The sequence below is a fragment of the Jaculus jaculus genome, chromosome 7 (assembly GCF_020740685.1).
Source record: "Jaculus jaculus isolate mJacJac1 chromosome 7, mJacJac1.mat.Y.cur, whole genome shotgun sequence".
NCBI lineage: Eukaryota > Metazoa > Chordata > Mammalia > Rodentia > Dipodidae > Jaculus > Jaculus jaculus.
Genome location: NC_059108.1, coordinates 118961983 through 118975123, shown reverse-complemented (window position 1 = coordinate 118975123; position 13141 = coordinate 118961983). Strand labels below are relative to the sequence as shown.

At 42.4% G+C, this 13141-nt stretch overlaps 1 protein-coding gene across 3 annotated transcripts in view; it reads left to right on the top strand.

Moving 5' to 3' along the window:
• The first annotated feature begins 1037 nt into the window (after positions 1-1037).
• Esr2 (estrogen receptor 2) overlaps positions 1038-13141 on the top strand; it is a 52498-nt gene continuing 40394 nt past the window's right edge. For 2 of the 3 annotated variants that reach the window (XM_045154723.1, XM_045154722.1), the window contains exons 1-3: positions 1038-1414; positions 3490-3662; positions 12308-12424. In XM_045154723.1, the coding sequence (XP_045010658.1) occupies positions 1053-1414; positions 3490-3662; positions 12308-12424 (652 nt within the window). In that variant the 5' untranslated portion in view covers positions 1038-1052. The remainder of the gene's footprint in view (positions 1415-3489; positions 3663-12307; positions 12425-13141) is intronic. The other variant, XM_045154721.1, reaches the window with a different exon arrangement.

Below are 13141 nucleotides of genomic sequence, written 5' to 3'. Positions count from 1 at the left end.
AACATAATAGGAAGCAAGTGTTCCTTTCTTCACATTTCTGCCCCTCTGTAGTTAATATTTTCACATATATCTTTCAGAATATTTGTAAAACCATACAAATGTGTGTATTTTCAATACAAATGAATATTTTCTTTTTGAGATTGTGTCCCATGTAGTCCAGGCTTACTACGTAGATGAGGGTGGCCTTGAGCTCTTTTTTCTTTAAAAATATATTTTATTTCTTTATTTATTTGAGAGAGAGAAAGAGGAGAGAGAGTGAGAATGGGCACACCAGGGCCTCCAGCCACTGTAAATGAACTCCAGATGCATGTGCCACCTTGTGCATCTGGCTTATGTGGGTCCTGGAGAGTCGAACCAGGATCCTTTGGCTTTGCCGGCAAGTGCTGTAACCGCTAAGCCATGTCTCCAGGCCAGCCTTGAACTCTTCATCTTTTTTCCTCTGCCTCCTGAGTGCTGGGATTATAGGCACGTGCCATCATGCCCGGTCTCTGTGTGCTGGGGATGGAACCCAGTGCTTTGCGCATGGTTGGCAAGCAGTCTACCAACTGAGCTACATCCTAGTTCCTTTTTTTTTTTTTTTTTTGAAATTGTGTCTTATTGTATAGCCCAAGCAGCCTAGCACACAAAATCCTCCTGCCTCAAGTGCTGAGATCGTGGGTAAATACCACTGGCCCCAGCTAAAATGAACTTTCTTTCTCTCTCTCTCTCTCTCTCTCTTTTTTTTTTTTTTTTTTGTTTTTGGTTTTTTCGAGGTAGGGTCTCGCTCTAGCCCAGGCTGACCTGGAATTCACTATGTAGTCTCAGGGTGGCCTTGAACTTGTGGTGATCCTCCTACCTCTGCCTCCTGAGTGCTGGGATTGAAGGCGTGCGCCACCACACACAACTTTAAAATGAACTTTCTTATTAGTTAATCCTATAGTTCCGACTAATTTAGAACTGTCTTTTGTTTTTCTTTATAGGTGTTGCACCTGTGCGTGAATCTTTGAGAACGTTATAATATCCATTTGTGCCTCTTCTCAAAGGACTTTGCTCAGTGGCTACCTGTTCAAGATATGGATATCAAAAATTCACCATCTAGCCTTAACTCTCCTGCTTCCTACAACTGTAATCAGTCTGTCCTACCCCTGGAGCATGGCCCCATATATATCCCTTCTTCTTATGTAGAGAGCCGCCACGAGTATTCGGCCATGACCTTCTACGGTCCGGCTGTGATGAATTACGCTATTCCCAGTGGAGCCAGTAACTCGGAGGGTGGGCCTGGTCGACAGACTGCAAGCCCAAATGTGCTATGGCCAACCCCAGGACACCTTTCTCCTTTAGCCATCCATTGCCAGTCATCCCTTCTGTATGCAGAGCCTCAAAAGAGTCCTTGGTGTGAAGCAAGATCACTAGAACACACCTTACCTGTAAGCAGGTAAAGTCCGTTTTTTATTGTGAATCGTAGTTGACGAGCGTTGTTCTCATGTTATGATTTAGAAAGAAGAAAAGTACGTGTGCTACAAAGTCTTTATTTTGTTTCCTACATCACTTTGCACACCTCAGATGTGACGCTCTGGTCTATTCTTATATTCTAATACTCATTAAAAAGCTGTGCTTATTGATAAATATTGTGGGGAGAATTCACTGTCATCAATACTGTCTTTATATAGTTAAGATTGAACTTGCATCAATTTGCTGCAAGGTATTAGTGGTTGAAAAATTTTTGCTGTCAAGTTAGGATCTTCCTGTGAAATGACAGGTGAGTGATCATGACAGGTCACTTCCAGGATAAAAGTAACTGTGACAATACTGTGACTTACATGAGGAGCCTGGTGAGTTAGCTGGTAGATGCTTTGAACAAAGCAATAAAGTAACATTTTGTAAGAATCAATGAGAAGCTACTTTTTTTTTCAAGGTAGGGTATTACCCTAGTCCAGTCTGACCTGGAACTCACTTTGTAGTCCCAGGCTGGCCTTGAACTCACAGCCATCCTCCTACCTCTGCCTCATGAGTGCTGGGATTAAAGGTATGTGCCACCATGCCCTGCTCAATGAGAAATTATTTAAATGTAGGATTCCGTTGAACTTTTTCTAAGGTTAAAAAGAATATTTGAACTCTTTAAATACAAGGTAACATGACAGATTGTTTTCTAATTTTTTTTTTCTGGTTTTTCGAGGTAGGGTCTCACTGTAGCCCAGGCTGACCTGGAATTCACTATGGAATCTCAGGGTAACCTTGAACTCATGACAATCCTCCTACTTCTGCCTCCCGAGTGCTAAAATTCAAGGCGTGCACCACCATGCCCAGCTAGATTGTTTTCTAATTTATAAGTTTTTTTTTTTTTTAATGATGGGTGTGTGGAAGAAGGGAAGAAGATAGATAGAGAGAGAGAGAGAGAGAGAGAGAGAGAGAATATGAGCATGCCAGGACCTCCAGCCACTGAAATTGAACTCCAGATGTTTGTGCCACCTTGTGCACATGTGTGACATTGTACGCCTGCGTCACCTTGTGCATCTGGCTTATGTGGGACCTGGAGAGTCAAACATAGGTCCTTAGGCTTTGTAGGCAAGTGCATTAACTGCTAAGCTACCTCTCTTGACCCTTATTTGTAAGGCTTTTAATGACATCTCTAGCTGATGAGAGAAAGGAAGGTCTAGGGAGACATGGGAGGAAGAACAGAGCCAGAGTTCTAACACAGAGCATATTGAATCCTAAAATTCATTACTTTCAAATGTCAGCCCCAAACTTTGAGAAAACAAGGGCTGGAATGTCTAGCTCTGAGGTAGAATGTGTGCTTAGTACACATGAGGCCCTGGGTCCAACCCCTAGCACTAAAACACCAAGCCTAGCCAAAAGAAAATAACCTTTGGGAAAACATTCCACAAAAAATTTTACTTTTCTTTCTTGAAAAAAAAAAATTTTATTCATAAGCTCAAGAAGCAGATATAAAAATTGTAGGTAATTTAAAAAAAGATTAATGTTTTATACTTTCATCTCTTTTAATGGAAGAAATGTTTTTGCCTTTGAACTTGAATTCTAATCAAAGCCCTGCTAATAGTTGAACTTTCATTTAGAAATCAATAATAACTCATTTCCCTTTCCAAAAGAAATATGCCCTAACATTTATTTAGCAGCTGGCTAGATGTGTTTTGGCGCCCCCTAGCGCTGCTCTGCGGGCTCTCCCTCCCTCCATGGAACCTCTGGTGCCTGCCGGGTTCCCAGGGTCTGCCTTCTTTACGGCCTTCTCAGGACTCTTCAACTACATGTTAGCACCAGTTATCCCACAGCGGAGCTCTTTCTCCATTAATGTCACTGAACAAAAGTTTTGCTCAATTATATTTCCTGGGATATATTTATTGGGAGCTCTAGAAGGCAAAAAGATTAGATTAAATCAGGGAAAATTCATATACATACATACATACATATATATATATATATATATATATTCTGCAAAGCCCTTCCCCTCTCTTTCATGTTCTTTTACAATGGCTATTTTCTCTGACCCCACAGAGAGACGCTGAAAAGGAAGGTTAGCGGGAGCAGTTGTGCCAGCCCTGTTACTAGTCCAAGTTCAAAGAGGGACGCTCACTTCTGCGCCGTCTGCAGCGATTATGCGTCTGGATATCACTATGGAGTCTGGTCGTGTGAAGGATGTAAGGCCTTTTTTAAAAGAAGCATTCAAGGTACAAGACAATGGCTTCCTTGGGTTTTTGCTTCTGCTTTCAATAGAAATGTCACCAGTGACCTAGATGGTACACTGCCTTTTGTTTTTTATTTTTATTTACTTGCAAGGAGAGAGAGACAGAGGGAGGGGGCAAGAAAGAAAGAAAGAAGAAAGGAAAGACGGAAGGAAGGAAGGAAGGGAGGGAGAAAGGAAGGGGAGCTTCAGGGTCTCTTGCCACTGTAAATGAATTCCAGTGCATGCACCGTCTTGTGCATCTGGCTTTACATGGGTACTGGGGAGTGAACCCAAGCTGTCAGGTTTTACAAATAAGTGCCTTTAGTGGGTAGACAATCTCTGCAGCCCCGCTGATGGTATACGTTCTGTACTTGAGGAGCATGTATGCTTCAAGGTGGGTTGAGTTGAGGGGAGAATGTGGACTCTTTCACTACATATAATTATTCCGGAACCCCAAAATTACTTTCACCCACTGGAGTGGCGTGGTGTCTAGAAGATGTCTGGTTACAATATTGTGAAAATAGTACTTGGAGGGAAAAAAAAGTGTGACCATTAGGAGTTTCATGGTGGCGCATGTCTTTAATCCCAGCACTTGGAAGGCAGAGATAGGAGGATCGCCGTGAGTTTGAGGCCAGCTTGAGACTCCACAGGGAATTCTAGGTCAGCCTGGGCTACAAGAAGACCCTACCTCAAGAAGAAAAAAACAAAACAAAAAAAGGATTGATTTTTAGTTTGACTTAGTATTTAATTTAAGTTAATCTTGAATCATGATGGTGGCTGGCTCTGGGGAGAAAAAATACATGTAAGGAAATGGTCAGGAATCAGAAATTCAACTGTTGTGGACTTGGAGAGATGCTCTGGTGATATGTCCTTGCTGGACTCATGGAACCTCTTCTACAATTCCTTGTTTTCTACTCTAGGGTGAGACTATTTCTGCAGCCTTTCCCAGAGTTTTTGGCGGATTTATTATTTATTGTCTTGGAATACTATTATTATGATTATATTATTTTGAAACAAGTTCTCTAGGCTGGCCTCAGACTGTCTGCATGGCCAAGGATGACCTTTGAACCCCTGATCCTCCCTCCCCACACCACACTTGGTTTTCTGCAGAGGTAGGGATGGAACCTGGGATCTTCAATGTGCTCAATAAGCATTCTACCAACTGAGCTACATCCCCAGCCCCTGTTTTCATAATTTTTTTTAAAAAAATTATTGGCCAGCTCTTTTTTATTTATATATTTTATTTATCTATTTATTTGAGAGAAAGAGGGCAACAGGGAGAGAATGGACGTGCCAGGGCCTTCAGCCACTGCAAACGAACTCCAGACACATGCGCCCCCTCGTGCATCTGGCTTATGTGTGTCCTGGAGAGAAGAACCAGGATCCTTTGGCTTTGCAGGCAAACACCTTAACCACTAAGCCATCTCTCCAGCCCTATTTTCATAATTAAAAAATATTTTATTTATTTATTTGAGAGAGAAAGAGAGAGAGAGAGAAAGAGAGAATGGGCACGTGAGGGCCTCTATCCACTGCAAACAAACTCCAAATGCGTGCTCCCCCTTGTCCATCTGGCCTTGAATGGGCACTGGGGAATCCAACCTGAGTTCTTCGACTTTGCAGGCAAGTGCCTCAACCACTAAGCCATCTCTCCAGTCCTGTTTTCACAACTTTAAGCTTGTCTTGCCAACTTGATTGGTAGGTTATTTGACCATCTCTTACCCTCCTGCTCCCTTTACTACACAAGAGCACTGGGAGCTAGGTGACACTGGGTGCCCTACTGTGACTAGCATTGCTGGCTTAGTGAACTGTGTACTCAGCTGTATGGGAACAGAGGTGAGCAAAGCGGTGAGTTATACTGTGTTCACTGCTGACTGAACAACTCTTTGAAAGATGATATGTAAAACATTGTTGGCTTGGGCTGGAGAGATGCCTTAGTGGTTAAGGTGTTTGCCTGCAAAGCCAAAGGACCCAGGTTCAATGCCCCAGTACCCACATAAAGCCAGATGCACAAGGTGGTGTGTGCATCTGGAGTTCGTTTGCAGTGGCTGGAGGCCCTGGTGTGCCCATTGTCTTTCTCTATGGCTCCTTCTCTTAAATAAACAAATAGATATTTAAAAAATTGTTGGTCTCGTACAATGCATAGAGTTTTTAAAAATTCTTTTTCATATAAAGCTGTTTGCCAAGCATTTCTTCATGTTGTTAAATCTCCAGAAACCTTTCTGACAACTGTGCAATATTCAAACTTCTGGATTAATGTGTTTGTCTCTTTGCTGCTGAAGATAGCAGTTGTTTCTATTTCAAATAATGTTATTTATGAAGCTTTGAGAAATAACAGTCCTTCTGGATGAAGTTTTGGAGCAAGTTGATAGGGTCAAGGAGTGTCTTTTTGTTTAGTTTTCTTTTATTAGCATGTACACACGATAATGAGTCTTATTTTGACATTTCCGTGCACATGTGTGATGCATTTGGATCATATCTGCCCCCCATTCCTCTCTTTTATTCCCTTCCACTTCTGCTCATCTCCTTCCTTTTCCAACTAGTCAATCCTTTATCAAACTATGCGTGTTGTTAATGTTTAAAGTTTTTCTTCCTATTTCTCCTCGTCCTCCTCTCTCTCTCTCTCTCATATACAGGATTTAATGTAGCCCAGAATGGCTTCAACTTCCTGTGTAGCTGAGGTCTGCCTTGAGCTTCTGATCCTCCTGGATTCTACCTCTCAAGTGCTGGGATTTCAGGCATGGGCCACCATGCACAGCTTAATGTTTAAAATTCTTTTTTTTAAATTTATTTATTTGAGAGCGACAGACATGGAGAGAAAGACAGACAGAGAGGGAGAGAGAGAGAATGGGCGCGCCAGGGCTTCCAGCCTCTGCAAACGAACTCCAGACGTGTGCGCCCCCTTGTGCATCTGGCTAACGTGGGACCTGGGGAACCGAGCCTCGAACCGGGGTCCTCGGGCTTCACAGGCGAGCGCTTAACTGCTGAGCCATCTCTCCAGCCCTTAATGTTTAAAATTCTTGAGAGGTAGTTTCAGCTTTCTTGGAAATGCACACAATTCTTTTTCTTTCTGCCAGCATTTTATGAGTGTTGATCTTACTAAATTCTTAGTGTTATTGAGTCTTATCACGTTGGCTCTAATTCTTTCTTTCGCTTGAGACAGAGTCTTGCTCTGTAGCTCAGGCTGGCTTCAAATCCGTGGTCTTCCTGCTTCTAACATACAAGTTGTCTCTGATTTTACATGTAGAAACTTTTTTTCTTCACTTGATAAGTTCATTAGACCTGCTTTAGTATGGTGCCACAAGCAAGCATACTTTATAAGTAAATAACCTCATCATAGCACAGTTTTCAAAGTTGTATATACCAAATAAAAATGTTGCCTATCTAGTCACAGTCAAATACTGTCAACTTTGATAGTCTTTTACATAATTTTAAACTTAGAAATGTTCTTTGGCATTGAGAGATTATATAAACTCATACGTATATTTCATTATTTAATTGAAAAGGAATTCACTTGGGCATATTGAATGAAATAAGAATCAGTTCATCTGTAAATAGATTTTTCCATATAGTTTTTTTTTGTTTTTTCGTTTTTCAGGTAGGGTCTTGTTCTAGCTCAGGCTGACCTGGAATGCACTATGTAGTCTCTTAGGGTGGCCTCGAATTCATGGTGATCCTCCTACCTCTGCCTCCCAAGTGCTGGGATTAAAGGCGTGCACCACCACGCCTGGGCTTTCATTTGATTTTTTAATGTTTGCCATACTGACTGGAGTGCAGTGGACTCTCATGGTTGTTTTAATATGCATTTCCTTGGTGGTTAAGAATGTTGAACATTTCCTTAGGTGTGTGTTAGCCATTTGTATTTCTTCCTCTGAGAACTTCCTATTCAGTTCTCTGTCCCATATCATTTTATTGAATAAAATCATTCATTTTAAATTTATTTAAAATATGAGCCGGGGGCTGGAGAGATGGCTCAGCAATTAAAAGCACTTATAAAGACTGGTGGCTAGGGTTCAACTTTCCAGTACCCGAGTAAAGCCAGATACACAAAGTGGTACATGTGTCTGGAGTTCATTTTCAGTGTCAGGAGGCCCTGGTGCACCCCTAACACACACACATTCTCTCTCTCAAATGAGTAAGAGCTAGCAGGAAATGGGGGCGCAGTTCTACAACTGTAAGGGACTGATTCTGCTGTCAACTCTAATGAGTGTGAAAGACTGTGAGTTTCAAATTCAAGTCCAACCCTTACCCACACCCTGATCACACCCGTGTTTGGCCCACAGTAGTCAGTTCAGTTATGTGCCTACTTTATGAGCCATGCAATGGATACGTATTATGTTTGAAGCTGCTAAGTTTTACAGCATAGAAATTAAAGAAATAGGACTTAGTGGTTAAGGTGCTTGCCTGAAAAGCCCAAGGATCCAGGTTCCATTCCCCAGGACCCTCATAGCCCAGGCACACAAGGTGGTGGTGCATGCGGCTAGTTTATTCACAGTGGCTGGAGGCCCTGGCATGCCCATTCTCTCTCTGCCTCTATCTCTCTCTGTGTTAAATAAAATAAAATAAAATAAAATAAATATTTTAAAAGAAACTAAAGAAATATTTGAGAGATGGTTTTGCTGAGAGCATTTTCCTCAGTTTTTTTCCCTTCTTCTTCTTCCCTTTCTTCTCTCCTCTCCCTCCTTCTCCCCCTCCCCCTCTCCCTTTGACACGGATTCCAGCTTGCTGAGAGATCAGAACAAAAATGAAATGTGGACCGGAGAGATGGCTTAATGGTTAAAGGCATTTTCTTTCAAAGCCTGATGACCTGGGTTCGATTTGCCAGTACCCACATAAAACCAGATGCACCAAGTGGCAAATGCGTCTGGAGTTTGTTTGCAGTGGCAGGAGGTCCTGTTCACCCATATTTTCTCTCTGTGTGCATCTTTCTCTCTGCCTCTCACATAAATAAATAAAAATATTTAAGAAATGTAAAATTCCAGTTTATCCAAATTCTATTATGTATGTGCATACATCTATATTTTAATGAGTAATTAGCTGTATAGCTTAGAAAACTAATTGAAACAGTTGTTTTTGGGAGAATCTTGCTATGTAACCCAATTTGTTCTGGAGCTTTCAATGCTCTTGTTTCAGCCTCCTGAGGGCTAGGATTATAGGAATATATTATATTTGTAACCACCACACCTGGCATCAAAACATTTGTTTTTAATAAATATCAAACTTCAAGGAAATGTGCATTTATGATATAAAGAATCTTGTTCCTGGAATGTTTGGAAAAGAGCTGTCACCACATATAGTTTAACATGTATTCCCTACAAAGCTAAAATACGAATGTTCAAACTGGAAGATTAACATGGCTACATTACTACCATGTAACCCATGGGCTTGGAGTTTTGTCAAGTTTCCCATCAATGTCCTCCCGAGGACAAGGGTCCAGTTCAGAAATAGACTTAGTGTGTAGGAGTGATATCTTTAGTCTCTGTCCGGAGAAGTTCTCAGTGCTCACTGGATTTCTGTAATCATCATAATTTCAAAGACCAAGCCATTTTGCAGAATGTCCTTCACTTTGGGTCAACCTGGTGTTTTATCGTTACACTCAGCTTATACATTATTGGCAAGAATATCACAGAAATGATGCTGTGTTTTCATTATCTCCTTTCATGTGATGCATGATTTTAATTTGTTCTATTACAAGTGATGCTCATTTGATTATTTGATTAAGGTGATGTCTGCCAGGCTTCTGTTTTGCAAAATTACTCTTTTTCCCTTTGTAATGAATGTTTTTTGTTGGGAAATTCTTGGAGACTATATAAATCTTTTATTCCTCATTAAACTTTTCATGGGTTAAAGTATACCAGTGCAATTTAGGCTTTCCTATTTCCTGTACTGAGCTGTTAGTGTTAGTATCATTACTTGGTATTTTGATGTTCACATTATTTCAGATTTGGCCAGTAGGAGATCTTAAACTGGCTTCTGTCTTTTTAACATGCTCCTGTAATCTCCTGAGCACTTTTGGCACAAAGCGTTTCTGATTTACCTTGTATGTTACCTGCCCGAGTTGTGTAATAAGCTGTTTCTTCCTGGAACGCAGTTTCCTCTTAGAGGAGAATGGCATTGATGATTCATGATCTGAGCCCTTCTCAGTGTTCTTGGAATGTCCCTGTTCCCAGGTCCTCTCAGGGAATGGAGTTAGGGAATATATATATATATGTATATATATATATAATGTCCCCATGTCTCTCTACATACATATTTTTTTAAAAAAACTTTTTATTTTACAGAGAAAGAGGGAGAGAGTGAATGGGCATGACAGGGCCTCCAGCCACTGCAAATGAACTCCAGACACGTGCGCCCCCTTGTGCATCTGACTACTGTGGGTCCTGGGGTATTGAATCTGGGTCCTTTGGTTTTGCAGGCAAACACCTTAACTGCTAAGCCATCCCTCCAGCACCTCTACATATATATTAAAGTCCCAATGTCTTTGATATAAAAATCAAAAATGCTTCAACAAAAATGAGGCCATATTGGAGATGCACTCCTTTGAAATAAATAAAAGATTAATTATAGTCCAAGTATAATAGAAGAAAGTCCAAGAAAAGCTTGAAAAACACTTTTACTTCACATGTATTTTGTTTACTAAATGAGAAACATATACAGATGCAAAAGATTGTAAAGAAAGTCATAAGATTGGGATTCATTTTTAAAAATTTTAATATTTTTTAAAATTTTTATTTATTTATTTATTTGAGAGCAACAGACACAGAGAGAAAGACAGATAGAGGGAGAGAGAGAGAATGGGCGCGCCAGGGCTTCCAGCCTCTGCAAGCGAACCCCAGACGCGTGCGCCCCCTTGTGCATCTGGCTAACGTTGGACCTGGGGAACCAAGCCTCGAACCGGGGCCCTTAGGCTTCACAGGCAAGCGCTTAACCGCTAAGCCATCTCTCTAGCCCTAAAATTTTATTTATTTATTTGAGAGAGGGAAAGAGGCAGATAGACACACAGAAAGAGAGAGAGAGAGAGAATGGGCATGCCAGGGCCTCTAACCACTGCAAACAAACTCCAGATGCATGTACCACCTTGTGCATCTGGCTTATGTGGGTTCTGGGGAGTTGAACCAAGGTCCTTTGGCTTTGCAGGCAAACACCTTAACTGCTAAACCATCTCTCCAGCCCCTGGGATTCATTTGTTATTTTTATTTTTTGTTTATTTTTATTTATTTATTTGAGAGTAACAGACAAAGTGAGAAAGAGGGAGAGAGAGAGAGAGAGAGAGAGAGAGAGAGAGAATGGGTGCACCAGGGCCTCCAGCCACTGGAAATGAACTCCAGATGCATGTGCCATCTTGTGCATCTGGCTTACATGGGTCCTGGGGAATCAAGCCTCAAACTGGGGTCCTCAGGCTTCACAGGCAAGCGCTTAACTGCTAAGTCATCTCTCCAGCCCCAGGGATTCATTTTTATATTACCTTTTCATGATGTGCGTATTTGTAGACGTCTATGTATAATATGCCAGAGAAAGCAAGTCTGTGCACAGTCAGTGTTCAGGTCAGGAGGTAGGATCGCAGCATTTTCCCCCCTACCCCCATGGGCAGGTCTTGCAATCATAGCTCCTCCCCTTCACTGCACATGGAAGATGCTCTCAGCTTCTGCCTTCCTTGCTGTGGTGGGCACCACCCGTGAGTACATCCCTCAGCACTGCCGTTTTGTTTTTCTTGCCACTTGTTTCTTTCTTTCGTTTTTTTATTAGTTATGTGCACAGTGGATACAGTCATGCTGGCACCATCGTTAGCCTTCTCCCTGCCCTCCATCCTCTGCAGGGACCCTCCTCGTTGGGGAATATGGGTCATGCATTGTGGGGTTAGCCAGCACTTATAGGTAAGAGGCAATGTCTCCTGCCTCTACCTCTTAAATGTTGAGATTACAGGAATAAGCCACCTGGGTTGCTGCCATGCTGGGGATTGAACCCAATGCTGCTAGGCAGACACTCTGTCAACTGAACCCCACTCCTTGATCCTTTTGACTTGGTTCTCTTATTTGATTATGACTTTCCATAGAAATATTATATTAAATCCCTAAGAGGGATATATGCAAAAGAATATAAGCCATTGACCTTGGCAACTTGATCCACAATTTTTTTTTTTTTTTGAGGTAGGGTCTCGTTCTATCCCAGGGTGACCTAGAATTCACTATGTAGTCTCAGGGTAGTCTTGAACTCACGGTGATCCTCCTACCTCTGCCTCCAGAGTGCTGGGATTAAAGGCGTGCACCACATCCTGCTCACAGTTCTTAAGGAAATTCTGTGATTTGGAACTAATTTCGTGTGGCTACCTTCCCTTCCCCCTTTCTTAAACAAGCTGGTCTCCAAATGATGATTCTCCTGAGTTAGTCTCCTGACTGCTGGGACTACTAAATGAGAATAGTTCTAAGTGTATCTCTTGGGAATTCCAGGAACATGGAGGGAAAGACCTCTTAGCCTCACGTAGGACGTTAAACCAATTCCTAGGTGTCTTCTGCATTACCAAGGGGGGCAGTGTGCATTAGCCTTGATGTTTCTACTCACGCCTTCCCCATCTGTCAGCTAGATGGTGTCCTCAGTGTTGTTAGCCAAAAGGTTGTAATAATATCATGCCCCTTTGTTTTTGCTCTGTCCTAGGTCACAATGATTATATCTGTCCAGCTACGAACCAGTGTACCATCGATAAGAACCGGCGTAAAAGCTGCCAGGCTTGCCGTCTCCGGAAGTGCTACGAAGTAGGAATGGTCAAGTGCGGTGAGCGCTCCCCGCCTCGAGCTGTGCTGGGCTTGCCGCTGACGGCTGCGCTTTCTGAGCAACTGGGAGCCTGTGCCCGGGGGACAGGAGCGTGGAAATTATTTTGAAGTATTCATGTGCACCCAGTTACATCGATTTATTCCCTGCAGCTGCAGACAGAGCTAGAGAAAGTGGAAATGAGTGATAGGAGGAAGGTCTGGGTCTGTTAGGTAAGAACCTTACCTAGCTTAAGTTGTCAAGCAACAGAATGGGCCACTGCACGGGCTGGAGAACTTTGACCACGGAAAGGCTCACAGGGCTCTGTCTGGGCTTCTTTAGAGGCTGCAGACCGTGGTCACGTGGCTCCATTACTTTTAGGTACACGCGAGGTAGAAATATCACGGAGGAAGGGCACAGTGGAAGAAAGCTGCTCATCTCAGAGCAGCCGGGAGGCCAAGAGCAATGTAAGGAGCCGGGGGACAAGGACGCTCACCTCCTACTTTCTCCCCCTCCCAATAATGCCATCATGATAGCATAACTCCACCAAGACATGAATCCACTGAACAAGGTCACCACCAGTTGCCAACTAAAACTTCCATATAGGAGTCTTTGGTGGTGGTCAGGGGTGAATCTCACATCCAAACCATAAAAAGAACTTTTCTTTGGTTTCTCGAGGTAGGGTCTCACTCTAGCCCAGGCTGACCTGGAATTCACTATGTAGTCTCAGGGTGGCCTCGA